Genomic DNA, 16,585 nt, shown 5'->3' on the forward strand with positions numbered 1-16,585 from the left:
TGGTGTTCTTAGGGTATAGTCCCAGCAGGGGAATCACTGGATCAAAAGGCCATTCCATTTTCAGCTTTTGGAGGAAATTCCACACTGCTTTCCACAGTGGCTGCACCAGTCTGCATTCCCACCAACAGTGCTTTAGGGTTCCCTTTTCTCCACAGCCTCGCCAGCACCTGTTGTTTGTGGATCTGTTTATGATGGCCATTCTGACCGGTGTGAGGTGGTACCTCATGGTGGTTTTGATCTGCATTTCTCTGATGGCTAGTGATGCTGAGCATCCTTTCAAGTGCCTCTGGGCCCTCTGTATCTCCTCCTTAGAAAAGCATCTGCCCAGGTCCTTTGCCCATTTTTTGATTGGATCATTTGTCTTCCTGGAGTGGAGTCGAGTGAGTTCTTTATATATCTTGGAGATCAATCCTCTATCTGATGTATCATTAGCGAATATATTTTCCCATAGGGTTGGCTCCCTTTTCATTTTTCTGATGTTTTCTTTAGTCGTGCAGAAGCTTCTTATTTTGATGAGGTCCCACTTGTTTATTCTTTCCTTTATGTCCCTTGCTTTAGGAGACATATCAGTGAAAAAATTGCTGCGTGGGATATCTGAGAGTTTCCTGCCAATGTTCTCTTCTAGGACTTTGATGGTGTTGGGACTTATATTTAAGTCTTTTATCCATCTTGAGTTTATTTTTGTGTATGGTGTCAGCTGATGATCCAATTTCAATATTTTGCATGTAGCCGTCCAGCTCTCCCAACGCCATTTGTTGAAGAGGCTATTATTGCTCCATTTTATGCTTCTGCCCCCTTTGTCAAATATTAGATGCCCATAGAGACCTGGGCTTATTTCTGGGCTTTCTATTCTGTTCCACTGGTCTATGGATCTGTTCTTGTGCCAGTACCAGATTGTTTTGAGTGTAGTGGTTTTGTAGTAGAGTTTGATGGCCGGTATTGTGATCCCTCCTACTTTGTGTTTCTTTCTCAAAATTGCTGTGGCTATTCGGGGTCGTTTATGGTTCCATATAAATTTTTGAAATGTCTGTTCTATTTCTGTGAAATACGTCATTGGTATCTTAATAGGGATTGCGTTGACTCTATAAATTGCTTTGGGTAGTATCGACATTTTGATGATATTAATTCTTCCAATCCATGAGCACGGTATATGCTTCCTTAATTTCTTTGTGCCTTCCTTAATTTCTTTCTTCATTTATTTGTGCCTTCCTTAATTTCTTTCTTCAATGCTGTATAGTTTTCTGTGTACAGGTCTTTTACATCTTTGGTTAAATTTATGCCTAGGTACTTTATTTTTCTTCTTGCTGTATCGAATGGTATTTTCTTCTTCTTCTATTGCATTGCTGGTGTACAAAAATGCCTTTCATTTGTGAATGTTGACTTTGTATCCTGCTGTTTTGCCAAATTCACTTATTAGGTTGAGGAGTTTTTTGGTAGAGTCTACAAGGTTCTCTATGTACACTATCATGTCATCTGCAAACAATGATAGCTTTACTTCCATCTTTCCTATTTGGATGCCTTTTATCTCTTTCTTTTGTCTGACCACTGTGGCGAGGACTTCCAATACGATGTTGAAAAGAAGTGGTGAAAGCGGACATCCTTGTCGTGTTCCCGATCTTAGTGGGAAAGCTTTCAGTTTTTGCCCGTTGAGTATGATATTGGCTGTATGTTTTTCATATATGGCCTTTATTACATTGAGGAATGCCCCATTTATTCCCATTTTGCTGAGTGTTTTGATCATAAATGGGTGCTGTACCTTATCAAATGCTATTTCTGCATCTATCGAGATGATCATGTGGTTTTTGTCTATTTATGTGATGTATCTCTTCTCTTTTTCATGTCTCTTATTCTTTCTTTCCTTTTCTTACTCTATTTTCTCTGTTTTTTATTGTTTTTCCCCATTTTTCTTTTCCTATTCTTTATTTTATTTTTTCCTATTTATTTTATTTTTCTCAACATATATTCTTTATTTTAATTTTTATTACTAGCTTTTTCTTTTCTCTTCCTCTTTTCCTTCAGTTCTTTTGATTCTTGTCTTTTATTATTCATTTTTCTTTTGTTTGTTGCCTTTTTGTCTCTTTTTTCTTTTTTTCTTTTAGTATTCTTACCAGAAGACCTTTTTTTTCATTGCTTTAGAGAATGGGGAAGGGAGAGAGGAAGTGAGAGAGAGAAACATTGATGGGCACAAGAAGCATTAATCAGTTGCCTCCTGCATGCACCCAGGCAGGGGGTCATACATGCCAGGACTGAGGAATGAACAGGCAACACAGAAATGTGCCCTGACTGGGAATCAAACCCACAACCTTTCAGCTATAGGATGACGCTCCAACCAACTGAGCTGCAATGGCTAGGGCTCTTTTTTCTTTTCTTATTCTCTGTTTGTAGTTGCTGTTTTTGTTGGTGGTGGTGGTCTGGACTTTTTTGCTGAGTCGTTTTTGGTTTTGTTTTGGCTTGGCTTCTGTCAGCACCTATACAGCAGTTTGCACAACAGGTGAGGTTTGAGCCTCACAGTCAAGCAGCCTGAGAATCAAGCCCACACACGAATGGGACAACAGCAATCAAGATGGATGGAGGTAGAAGAGGGTATAAGGGTAAAAATGGTAATGGGAAAAGTACAATTAAAAGAGTCCTTTAATTTAAAAAAAAATAAAAGAACCAGTTACAACAGGAGGGCCCACATAACCCACACAAGGGTAATTTCTAGAGCAACCAGCTCTAAAGATCGAAGAGATCGCACCACTGGGTCCTACAGGATACCTACTTGGTGGTGTAAAGTCCACCCCACCAAGTCTGGGAGTCCTAACAATTCTATTTAATACATAGAAACAAACACAGAGATAGCCAAAATGAGGAGACAGAGAAATAGGCCCCAAATAGAAAAACAGGAGGAATCTCCAGAAAAAGAGCTAAATGAAATGGAGCTAAGCAATTTATCAGAATCAGAGAGTTCAAAGTAATGGTTATAAGGATGCTTATCAGCATGAAAAGAGACATAGAAACCATGAAAAATAACCAATTGGATATGAAGAAGAACATACCTGAAATAAAGAACACACTGGAAGGAATAATCAATAGGTTGGATGAAGCGGGGATTCAAATCAGCAAATCAGAAGACAAAGTACAGAAAAATAATCATATCAGCAAAAGAAAAGCAGAATTAAAAAACAGGAGGATAGTTTAAGGGATGTTTGGGACAACATGAAACATAATGACATCCACATCATAGGGGTACTAGGAGAAGAAAGAAAGAAAGGGACAGAGAATGTTTGAAGAAAAAAATGACAGAAAACTTCCATAATCTGGTGAAGGAAAAAGCCATAAAGATCAAGAAGCACAGACTGTCTAATGACAAGGAGAGAAACTTAGAGGCATCAAGAGAGAGGCAGTTAGTTTCCTACAAGAAGATACCCATAAGCCTGTCAACTGATTTATCAACAGAAACACTACAGGCCAGGATGGAATGGCATGAAGTATTCAAAATAAGGGAAAGCAAAGAACTGAAACCAAGATTACTCTATCCATCAAGGCTAACATTTAAAATTAAAGTGAAATAAAGAGGTTCTCAGACAAAAAGAAAAGAAAACCAGTTAAAGGAGTTCATTACTACCAAATCAGCATTGCAAGAAATATTAAAGGGACTGCTATGAGAAGAATAGAGAGAAAGAAGAACATAGGCATAAAAAATTAAAATGGCAATAAATAAGTACCTATCGATAATAACCTCAAATGTAAATGAATTAAGTGCTCTAATCAAAAGACATAGGATAGCTAAATGGATAAGAGAACATGACCTACATATATACTGTTTACAAGAGACCCACCTCAGGACAAAAGATTCGCACAGGCTGAAAATGAAGAAATGAAAAAAAAATTCCATGCAAATGGAAATGGAAAAAAGCTGGTATAGCAATACTTATAGCTGGCAAAAGAGACTTCAAAACAAAGGCCATAACAAGAGACAAAAAAAGGTTACTACATAATACTAAGGGGATTGATCCAGCAAGAGGATATAACCCTGGTAAACATATATGCACCCAATATAGAAGCACCTAAACATATTAAAAAAACAAAAAACAAAAACCTCTTGGGGAACTTGGAGGGAGAGATTGATAGCATTATATTCATAGTAGAGAACTTTTAACAACCCACTGACATCAATGGATAGATCATCCAGACCAAAAAATGGCAACAAGGAAATAGCAACCATAAGCAACACAGTAGGTCAGATGGATTAAATTAATATTTACAGAACATTTTATCCCAAAGCAGAAGAATACACATTCTTCTCAAGTAGGGTCATTTTCAAATATAGATCACATGTCATGGGTCATTTTCAAATATAGATCACGTCATGACACAAAATAAGTCTTAACAAACTCAAGAAGATTGAAGTCAAATAAAGCAACTTCTCAGGTCACAATGGCATGAATTAGAAACAAACTACAATAAAAAAATTCAAAAACATTCCAACACATGAAGGATTAATAGCATGTTATGAAACAATGAATGGGAAACAATGAGATCAAGAAAGAAATAAAAAAATTACCTGGAAACAAATGAAAATGAATACACAACAATCCAAAATCTATGGGACATATTGAAAGCAGTCCTGAGAGGGAGGTTCATAGCATTATAGGCCTACTTCCAGAAGCAAGAAAAATCTCAAATAAACAATCTAACCCTACACCTTAAAGAATTAGAAAAAGAACAAAAAGAAAAGCCCAGAGTAAGTAGAAGGAAGGAAATAATAAAGATAAGAGTGGAGATAAATGACATAAAGACTAAAAAAAGCAATACAAAAGATCAATGAATCCAAGAGCTAGTACTTTAAAAAGATAAACAAGATTGATGAAACCTTAGCCAGAGTCATCAAGAAAAAAAGAGTGTGGCCCCAAGTAAATAAAATCAGAAATGAAAGAGAAGTAACAACCAACAATGAAGAAATACAACGGATTGTAAGAAAATATTATGAACAACTATATGCCAAAAAAAAAATCAAACTGAGTAAAATGGACAAATTCCTACAAACATGTAATCTTCCAAAACTCAGTCAGGAAGAATCAGAAAATCTGAATAGATTGATAACAACTAATGAAATTGAAGCAGTAATCAAAAAATTGCCACCAAACTAAAGACCTGGACCAGATAGCTTCACAGGTGAATTTTACCAAAATTCAAAGAACACCTAACTTCCAGTCAAGATGAAGGCATAGGTAAATGTGCCTCATCTCCTCACGCAACCACAGCAAAATTACAACTAAAATATAAAACAACCATCACTCAGAACCATCAGAAAATCAAGCTGTATGGAAGTCCAACAACTAGAGAATTAAAGACACCACATCAATCCAGAAGGGTAGAATGGATGGAAGGGAGGAGGCACTGAGGTGCAGGACTGGCTGGCTCCAGACCCACATGTGGTGGATATAAAACAGAGGGATATCTTGGGAGTGAGGGATCCCACCCCCACACCAGACTACCCAGCCCAGAGTTCCAGTGCCAGGAAGATAGGCCATGCTACCAAGACTTGGAGTCAAAGCAGCTCTACCTAATACATAGACAAAAACACAGGGAGGCTGCTAAATGAGGAGACAAAGGAAATGGCTCAAATGAAAGAACAGATCAAAACTCCAGAAAAAGAATTAACCAAAATGAACATAAACAATCTATCAGATGCAGGGTTCAAAACACTGGTTAAAAGGATACTCTAGGAACTCAGTGGGTAGTTCAACAGAACATGAAAAAGACAACAGGCAAAAATGAAGGATATACTAACTGAAATAAAGAACAATTTACAGGGAATCAACAGCAGAATGGAGGAAGCCAAGAATCAAATCAATCATTTGGAACATAAGGAAGAAAAGACATCCAATCAGTACAACAAGGAAAAAAAAATTCAAAAAATTGAGGATGCTGTGAGGAGCCCCTGGGACAACTTCAAATGTTCCAATGTTCACATCATAGGGGTGTCAGAGGGAGGACATAAAGAGCAAGAAATTGGAAACCTTTTTGAAAAAATAATAAAAGAATACTTCCCTATTTGGTGAAGGAAATAGACATATAATTCCAGGAAGCACAGAGAGTCTCAAACAAGATGAACACAAGGAGAACCACACCAAGACACAGCATAATTAAAATGCCAAAGGTTAAAGATAAAGAGCAAATCTTAAAAGCAGCAAGAGAAAAGCAGATAAATACCTACAAAAGAGTTACCATAAGACTGTCAGATGATTTCTTAAAAGAAAATTTACAGGCTAGAAGGGATTGGCAAGAAGTATTTGAAGTGATGAAAGCAAGGACCTACAACTGAAATTACTCTACCTGCAAAGCTATCATTTAGAATGGAAGGGCAGATAAAGTGCTTCCCAGACAAGTTAAAGCTATAGGAGTTCATCTTCACCAAACCATTATTATATGAAATGTTAAAGGGACTTATTTAAGAAAAAGAAGTAGATCAAAACTATGAACATTAAAAAGGCAATAATACATAACTATCAACAACTGAATCTATACAACAAACTACGAAACAAGCAGGACAGAAAAAGAATCATAGGTATCGATAACATTGGGATGGTGAACAGTGGGGCGAGGGCCTGGCAGAATGGGGGAAAAGATGAAAGGATTAAGAAGGACAAATTGGTAGTTACAGAATAGGTAGGAAGATGTTAAGAACAAGTATATGAAATGGAATTGCCAAGGAACTTTATTCATGGCCCATGGACCTGAACAAAGGAAGTGGGATCACTGGATGGATTGGTACATGTTGGGTAGAGGAGGGAAAAGGGGGAAAAATTGGGAGAACTGTAATAGCATAATCATTTAAAAAGTAAAAATAAAAAGACAACTTTTTATATGCTAAAAAAAAGAGCTAATACCTATCTTCCTCAAACTACTTCAAAAAACTCAAGAGGCGGGAAGACTTACAAGCTCTTTTTACAAGGTCAGCATTATCCTAATTTCAAAACAAGATAAATACACCACAAAGAAAGAAAAATATAGGCCAATATCCCTGATGAACATAGATGCTAAAATCTTCAAGAAAATACTAGCAAAGTGAATCCAGCAATACATTAAAAAGATCATACAACATGACCAGTGAGATTTATTTGGGGGATGTAAGGTTGGTACAATTTCCATAAATTAATAAATGTAATATATCATATAAGCAAAATAAAGGGTAAAAATTACATGCTCATAGCAATAGCTGCAAAAAAAAGAAAATATCATTTGATTATATCCAGCACCCATAAATGATAAAAACGCTGAGCAAAGTGGAATACAGGGATTTTACCTCAATATAAAAAAGACCATATATGAAAAATCTACAGTCAACATCATACTCATGGGCAGAAACTAAAAGCATTTTCTTTAAGATCAGGAACAAGACAGGCATGTCCGCTTTCTCCACTCCTATTAACATAGTACTGGATGGCCTAACGACAGTGATCAGAAAAAATGATGAAATAAAAGCCTTCCAAATTGGAAAGGAGGAAAGTAAAACTGTCATTATTTGCAGATGACATGATATTGTACACAGAAAAATCCTAAAGACTCCACCAAAAAACTACTAGATTTAATAAATGATTTCTGCAAAGTAGCAGGATACAAAACTGGCATCCAGGAATTGGTAGGACTTTTGTACAACAACAATGTCTTATCAGAAAGAGAAACTAAGAAAACATCTCGTTTATCATTGCAACAACAATAAAAAAATAATGTACCTAGAAATGAACTTAACCGAGGAGTGAAAAACCTATACTCAGAAAACCATAGGACATTGACTTCTGGCCGAGATGGAGGTGTGAGTAGACACACTTTACCTCCTCCCACAACTAAAAGGACAACAACAAATTTAAAAACACAAAGTAACCAGAACTTCCAGAAAATTGAACTGTATGGAAGTCCAACAACCAAGGAGCTAAAGATGAAACATTCATCCAGACCAGTAGGAGGGGCAGACACAGGCAGCTGGATTGGAGAGGATACACAGCAAGGCAGCAGCTGGTGGACCAGACAGGAGAGTCAGTGGCTGGTGGTCCAGGCAGTCTCACATTTGTGTGCAGATAAACCAGGAGGAACAGCTGTGGAGCGACACAGACTGTGTAATCCATGGTTCCAGTGTGGGAAAATAAAGCCTCAAAACCTGTATAAAGAACTGTGGAGGATGCAGCAGCAGGAGAAACTCCCAGACTCACAGGAGAGCTCATTGGAGAGACCCACAGGGTCCTACACATATGCAAACCCAGCCACTTGAGAATCACCACTAGAAGGGCCCAATTTACTTGTGGGTAACAGGGGAAGTGACTGAAAGCTGGTAAGAGCCCAGCAAGCATCATTGTTCCCTCTTGGACCCTTCCCCCACTACAGTGTCACAATGTAGTGGCCTGGGTTGCCCTGCCCTCGTGGATACCTATGGCTCTGCCTCTTAACAGGCGCACTGAGACAAAGAAATACGGCCCAAATGAAAGAACAGATCAAAGCTCCAAAAATAGAACTAAGCAATGAACAGATAGCCAATCTGTTTGATGCACAGTTCAAAACACTGGTAATATGGATGCTCACAGAAATAGTTGAGTATGGTCGCGTTATGTAGGAAAAAGTGAAGGTTATACAAAGTAGAATAAAGAAAAACATACAGGTGACCAACAGTGGAGGGAAGGAAAATGGGGTTCAAATCAATGATTTGGGGCAGCAGGAAGAGATAAACATTCAAACAGACCAGAATAAAGAAACAAGAATTCAAAAAAAAAAAAAAAATGAGGAGATGCTTAGGAACCTCCGGGACAACTTTAAATGTACCAACATCTGAATCATAGGGGTGCCAGAAGCAGAAGTGGAAGAGCAAGAAATTAAAAACTTATTCGAACAAATAATGAAGGAGAACTTCCCCAACCTGGCCAAGGAAATAGACTTCCAGGAGATCCAGGAAGCTCAGAGAGTCCCAGAGAAGTTGGACCCAAGGAAGCACACACCAAAGCATATCATAATAAAGTTACCCAAGATTAAACATGAAGAGAGAATCTTAAATGCAGCAAGAGAAAAGGAGACAGCAACCTACAAAGGAGTTCCAATAAAACTCTCAGCTGATTTCTCAAAAAAAACCTTGCAGGCAAGGAGGGGCTGGAAAGAAGTATTCAAAGTCATGAAAGGCAAGGACCTACATCCAAGATCACTCTGTCCAGCAAAGCTCTCATTTAGAATGGAAGGGCAGATAAAGTGCTTCCCAGATAAGGTCAAGTTAAAGGAGTTTGTCATCTCCAAGCCCTTATTATATGAAATGTTAAAGGGAAAATAGATGCAACAGACTTTAAGCTCCTGCACACAAGCCCAGAGTTCGATCTTTTCCTTCAATAACCAATCGCTAGGATTTTTTTTTTAAAACCACCAGTTACATATCGAATGCTCATATATATAGATTACTAAACCAAAAACTACAACCTTTAGACAAAAGTTTTTATTTTATTACCCATTCTGTAGGCGGTGATTCATTAACCTGTTACTAAATTACTAAAGGGTAATATATGGTTTTCAGCAATTCTAATAGGTTGAGTGGAAAAGTCCATCCAAATATACTATCCTTCCTTGTGGAAACAATCCCCTTTAATACGACCAGTTATTTCCTGGGGCTTGATTATCGTCCCTGAAAGGACAAAATTTCCTCTGTCCTCCTGAAATCGTGCTTAGCTCAACCTAAAATGTGATGTACCACTATTTCCCAGTCGGGAGCGGAACAGTTGGTGTTTCCCCGGATTCATTTAAGACACGAAACTGTATTTGCATCACAACTTGTGATGGGCAACCATCAAGTTTCAAACAAGCATCTGGACTGCGGACACTGTCAATTATCCTCGTAATTTTAATAGGAATTTATCAAATTTAGGAAGACAAGGGGCAACTAACCCTCCGAACCCAATCAGGACATCAGGAGATCCGGACAGAGTGCATGAAAGCCGATTTTGGCTGCGCAATTCGTGGTGGCTGCGCAAACCAAAACCAGGGACCCCCGGACTTGGTCCCTCCCAGGTTTCCTAGCCAGCCAGCAGTCTCTCCACACTAGAGCCTGAGCCAATGGCAAAGGACCTAACCAAGCCCAGCCCAGCGGAAGGAACGGTTTCAGAGTTGTTTATCTTCGATAAAGGAGCCCTTCCTTGCTCTTGCTTTTATTCTTTCTAGCGTTAGCTGTGACGAACAACCCTCCCACACCCAAAACAATTTAGAGTGATTGATAAACATTCCAAATCCTCGCAGCAACAAAAAACGATGATATTCATTCTGCATTGCCTCTTGCTTCTGCCCTTTCTGATCTTCTGCACCTTGGAGTCTCTCCTAAAGCTTTTTATTCCTAAGAAGAGAAAGTCAGTGACCGGAGAAATCGTCCTGATTACTGGAGCTGGACATGGAATCGGGAGACTGACTGCCTATGAATTTGCCAAACTTAAAAGTAAAGTGGTTCTGTGGGATATAAATAAGGTAATAGTGCTTTACTGTTTTAATTTCTTGTACCTTTAATCTGCGTATGCATTTTGCAGGTAACAACCCCTTACAGAATAGCAGTAAAGTACGTAGAAAAAAATTACTGTTGCCATATTATAGATGGGGGGAAAACATGGATTAATTAATGTGTTTATGATCACGTAATAAATGGATGTAGTGAAGATTCCCAGTTGCTGCCTATTTGACATTGTAAATTTATCCTCCCTATTACCCTTGAAAATAATTTATAATATATTCCTGAACTTGATTTCACTGATCCCTCAATCTTAATTATATGGAAAAAGTAACAGTTTTAGCTAGTATATTAAGAACAAAAGGTTTGTATCTACTAAGAAAAAAATCCTACTTGCAGTTACTGAGGTTAAGTGGGTTTAAGATACCCAACAGAAAGCAACAATTACTATGCCATAGTAATTTCCAAGAGTAATTTTTAAAAATCACAAAATTGTTTATTGTTAGTTAAAAACAATAAAAAAAATCTTCAAAGTTATTTTTACCAGAATAGGTGTAGGCTTAAGGAAGACAGGAGGACTTAGAATCTTACCTTTTATTTGGCCAGTGTGTGATGTACAAAAAGTTTCTGGGAAGCACCTGCTGGCTTGGAACGCTGTGCATTACGTACTAGTCATCATCCAATGATGTAAACAGGAAATCATGGGATGTGAAGTTAGATCAGCACCAACTTAGTGAGTGAGTGACTGAGAGAAAAATCAACAAACTTTATGGCTTAGCACCAATCTGCTAGTGCTTCCCCGGAGTACCTTTCTCCTACCTGTCCGTTTACTTATACTCTGCTTGGCGTGCCCTGCCCCTTCCTTTGCATGGCTGTTCTACTCACCTTTAAGCTTCAACTCAGGTAACTCCTCTTCAGGAATTGCACTGCATGCCCCTTCTCTGTGTTCCCATAACTCTAAGTAGTTCTAGTATTATACTTACCACACATGTCAGTTTGAACCATACGAAATTGCCAATATTCAACCCTTTATTTTAAAGCAATAAAAATTTCATATGATCCTACCTAAATATTATTTTATGTTTCTTTCTACTGCATAGAAAGTAATAGAATGTGTGAGCTCGATGAAGTGAGAACTCCGAGCATTCATATTTGTGTCCGCAAGGTTCTCTAAGCACCTTGAATATGACCTACACATTAAAATGTTGGAGGAATGAATTGTAGTTAATTCCTTATTAATTTATTTTGCAGCCAGAAAATTGATGTCTGTGGTCTGTGAGTAGTTTTCAGTGACAGAGAAAAAAAGCTTAATGTTATTTTTTTAAAGCCTGATAGGGCGTGTGCGCGCCCACACACAAACACATGCATATAATTCACAATGTAAAATTCATAATAAAAATAGTATTTTTAAATTTTTATCTTTTTCAAATCTTGCTTTAAATTGAATTCCAACCAAAAGAAGCTCTTCAAAGTACTGAGAGCAAAGTGTATCTATAACCCTGTCAAAAATATGGATCGGGTAAATTCTTGCCCAATCCTAGTTCAAAGAATCTGACTGCCCTCAATTATTTTCAGCTGTTGATATATATGCTCACATCGTTTATTGTTCTTCTCCTTGCCCTTTTTGGTGCTTTTTCTAGCATGGAATCGAGGAAACAGCTGATGAATGCAGGAGACTGGGTGCAAAGGTTCACGCCTTTGTGGTAGACTGCAGTAACAGAGAAGATATTTACAGCTCGGCGAAGAAGGTGAAATTTTTCATTTGGTTAGAAAATCCTATTTTGTCAGAGCTGGGAGGGATTTTGGAGATGACCCAGTCATGATGCAGACAAACTAACAGAAGTTTTGTGATTTGCTCAAGGCTGAACAGCTAGCTAGTGGCAAACCCAGAACTAAAACCCAGAACTGAGGTTCCCAGGCTTTAGTGTGTTCTGGAATCTTACAGCGGGCTTGTTTAAAAATAGATACCCTGAAGGTTTTCTTTCAGCAGATCGAGGTCTGGGCACAGGAGCTTGCATGTTTAGTGCTGTAGGCACACACACCGCACCCATCTGATTCTGATGCATGTAAAATGTTGGATGACACTACAGAATCACTGACAGGGTCTTCTGAAGTCCAAAGAACTCAGGAAGATAGAAAAAACTGAACTGTTTATCAGGCTGTGATCATAAATATATCTGTTTCTATACTGCATTATTTGCCTCATCTACATACAACTGAGATGTGATATATATGTAATGGCGTTTCCTCTGAGCACATTCATAATTGTATTTGCTATCTAAATGTGGTAACAGTAGGAAGGTCAGTAGAATTACCCAGGCAAATTTGTGAAAATACACCTTTCTGGACCTCACCCCTGGATACTCTGATTGAGTAGAGTATAAAGATCCTGATTCAGCCAAGACATCAAGTCAAACCTCTTGATTTTTAGAGAATTTTAAATTTGGGGGTATTTTTAAATTCTTTTTTAAATTACAATCTTTTATTTCAAACTGATGCTGTTCTTGTTGGTTAGGCCTTAGCTAAGTCAAAAGAATAGGTAGAAATTACCCAGGCCAGTGGTGCGAAATGGCTTCCTGGGATGAGGTGCAGTAAGATCAAGGCCTTTGGGTAAGAAACATCTGCATTTCACAATAACTCTTTTACTTAAATTAAGGATGATTTCCCTTTATAGAGATGAGAGCTCTTTCAGTTAATACTCGCTATAACAACTTGGGCAAGTTACCTAACTTCTCTGTGCCTCACGTTCCTCAATTATAAAATGGGGATCACAGCGGTACATACCTCACAGAGTTGTTATGAGGATTGAGTGAATTAATGATGTAAAGTACTGTTCTTAGAACAGTACCTGGTGCACAGTTGTCACTTTGTACGAATTAGTCATTAGTATTATAATAGAATCACCAATATTATCTATATAATTTTATTAGCCATTATTTAGAGGATTTGGTAGTGTTGGTTACCTAAATGGGAAATATTCATTTCCAGACTCATTTGGGAATAGGCTTTTCTGGAAAAGAGAACTTCATTATTTGAAACAATTCCATGTATTTTAAACATAGTTTTTTTTACTGAAATTGTTCTAAGGTGAACTAACTGTATGCGTAAATGGAGTTTATACAATTACATATGATTATCAGGTATTTTGAAGTAGCTATTTTGATGTGGCTATTTTGGTATCAGAACAATTTTATGCCCCATAAACAATAAAACTCTCAGCTTGCTTTTATTATTAAGAAATATACAATTTGACATTCTCACTCTGGGTGGACACAGTAGGTGACAATAGAGAGCTTGAGGATGAAGGAAGGGCCAAGAGGGTCTGGGCAAATATTTTGGCAACATAAAACAGTAATTTATATTTTGAGTCATGTTAATTTGGAGGTATTCCAGCAACTTCATCAATTTAACCATATAAAATGCCTCTCTTTTCTCGTAACCAAGGGGCATTATTCTGAACAACCGTTTTCCTACCATGCTAGAGATGTAGATACAGGTACAAATTGTGTACCAAGGACCAAATAACTTAGCTTGTCTCTTTAACAATTTAAATACAGCCCGATGAAATTCATCTGGCCGAGGAGCCTTCACAGCGGCACGCGGAGGCCTATGCGCCTCCTCCTCCTAACTTCCTTTCTGTATGAGGTTTAAGGCTTGCCTTGGTCCCTGAGGTCAGAAAATCTGGAAGAGTCCCAACTCCACATGACCTTGGCAAGAAAGTTAGCCATTCTGCGTTTTATATTTCTCATTAAAATGAGCACACCAAGAGTCGCTACCGCACAGAATTGGTTGTGAGAGCTAAATGAGATACTGAAATTCAGTAAAATGCATAGCACTTTCATGAGTGAAAGCCTTGAATAGGCTCATTGCCACCTCCCCATCAGTCCCCCAACACACTGCAGCACTGTCTAGACGAGGACAACTCTATTAATAGAGGCTAGCTTGTATTTGGAACAAATGTATAACAAAATGCAGTGTAACTCTGGGGTCCATCCATCAAGAAGCTGAGCTACTCAGAGAACAATAAAAATGTGGAGAGCAATAAAATGGAGATAAAAATAAACACAAAAATAAATAGAAGATGTAGCCAGTTTAATGGTATAATCATTGTACCATTATGATTATAATGGTATAACAGTAATCATATTACTATTAAGATTATAGTTTTACATAGTTCCTCGTAACAGTCTCTGCATTTGCCAATTAACTTTTATTTGCTTACTTTTTAAAGTAGTATTTAGAAAATAGTCCTGGCTGGATTGTCACTGGTTATGTGTTTGTTAGCCAAACGCCTCTTGAGCTATAATCAATAGGACAAAGTCAAGAGACTAAATTGCAAAATAACATTTTTACCTAGCAAACTTTCCAGCAGAACTATTTTGAAATTAAATACCTAAAGTTAAAAGGTTCTTTTTTTCATGTTGGCACACAGATTTACCACTACTTTTTTCTTCCACAGCAAATAAAAAAATGCATCCTTCTTTAATAGCCATTGCAAGCCTACCCTCATACTTCTTAATGATGCAGATATTTTTCTTATTTTGTTTTTCAAGGTGAAGGCAGAAATTGGGGATGTTAGTATTCTAGTAAATAATGCTGGTGTGGTCTACCCAGCAGATTTGTTTGCTACACAAGACCCTCAAATTGAAAAGACTTTTCAAGTTAATGTGCTTGCACATTTCTGGGTAAGTACGACTTCCTTTACAAAAACATTCTCTCTTTTAAGACTCGAAGATTAAGTTTAAAGTGATGCTTTCGGTAGACGTAAAGACATATCAGCTCTATACTAAAGTTTTCTCCAGGTACCAGGGATAACATACAAAAAAAATCATTTTTCATGCTACAGTCAAATCTCATCAGTTGTTCTTCCTCCCACTTTAAAAATATCAATAATAATAAATTAATAAATAATAAACTTAAGGTGTTACATATGCTTTCATTCTAAGCTAGATTCTCGTATCTCTGTTTAGAGATGGAGGAGGGATTAGAGATCATCTGGGTCATCTGTGATTCTATAAAAGGGGAACCGAGTTTGCTTTCATGAGACCCAAGCCTCCTGTTACATCCTGGTTTCAAATGCAAACTTTATTATGAAACTCACCATTTAAGGTCTTAAATACTCTCTCTCTCTCTCTCTCTTTCTCTTTCTCTCTCTTTCTCTCTCTCTTCCTGAGGAGCCTAAATATTGCCCGCATAGCCAGTTCCTAAAAGAATCCCTGAAAGTTTTCTTGGGTGTGAGTTTGAGATGAGTAATCTCAAAAGAATATTGGAGTTAGTTCATGAAAATGCAATATTATGCTATGTTTGCATTCCTAAGTGATTCACATCTGTCTTTGTATTTTTATGACTTACGAGTTTTCCCATCTTTCTGCCTCTGTTGAAATGTAGGGTATTGTCTTATTTGTTTCTGGATCCCTATCACATAGTACATGCGCAATAAATATTTATTGTGTGACTCATTCAGTAACTACTGGAAGATTACTCTTCACTTTAATATTTTGATGACATAACCAAACTCTTTCATAACAATTTCACATTAAGATAGAAGACATCATTGACAAAAGGTAGAGAATCAGTGGACCTAAGTTATTCACAATTTAAATGAGATGGATTCTTAAAGTTTTCAGTATTTGCTGTTTACCTTAATTTTTCTAATCTGGGCGCCCTATCCAGTTGCCTTATGTTGCCCAATTTGGCAGTCAATCTAGGTCTTTTATTTATGCCAGGAACAGTGTTACAAAATGTAATATTATTTCAAAATATTCCCAATGGGTTTCTGTGAACCAGAAATAAAAAATTTTTTTCTGTCTTATAAAAACTATTTCTAGACTACAAAGGCATTTCTTCCAGCAATGATGAAGAATAATCATGGCCATATTGTCACCGTGGCTTCAGCAGCTGGGCATACTACAGTCTCATTTTTAATGGCTTATTGGTAAGTGAACATGTGTTCTTTTTTTCATTGGTTCCTATGCTTAGCTTTGTTGCACAACGTCCCTTCTGCAACATTATTAACTGTTAATACCCTCCTATGTTGACTGTTTTAGAGGTGGCTGCAGGGAAAATATACAATCAGAATCCAACTGCTTCAAGCATTTCTTATCTCTTTTTAGCAACAAGGAATTACAAAACAAGAGC

General features: G+C 37.5%; 1 protein-coding gene across 1 annotated transcript in view; it reads left to right on the forward strand.

The window, feature by feature from the left end:
* Nucleotides 1–10,139: 10,139 nt before the first annotated feature.
* HSD17B11 (hydroxysteroid 17-beta dehydrogenase 11) overlaps nucleotides 10,140–16,585 on the forward strand; it is a 29,541-nt gene continuing 23,095 nt past the window's right edge. The window contains exons 1-4 of the mRNA XM_054591765.1: nucleotides 10,140–10,470; nucleotides 12,088–12,195; nucleotides 15,001–15,132; nucleotides 16,276–16,382. Coding sequence (XP_054447740.1) covers nucleotides 10,261–10,470; nucleotides 12,088–12,195; nucleotides 15,001–15,132; nucleotides 16,276–16,382 — 557 coding nt within the window. The 5' untranslated portion in view covers nucleotides 10,140–10,260. The remainder of the gene's footprint in view (nucleotides 10,471–12,087; nucleotides 12,196–15,000; nucleotides 15,133–16,275; nucleotides 16,383–16,585) is intronic.

Source organism: Pteronotus mesoamericanus, unplaced genomic scaffold, assembly GCF_021234165.1.
Source record: "Pteronotus mesoamericanus isolate MK-2021 breed Mesoamerican mustached bat unplaced genomic scaffold, CSHL_Meso_final scaffold_232, whole genome shotgun sequence".
Classification (NCBI taxonomy): Eukaryota; Metazoa; Chordata; class Mammalia; order Chiroptera; family Mormoopidae; genus Pteronotus; species Pteronotus mesoamericanus.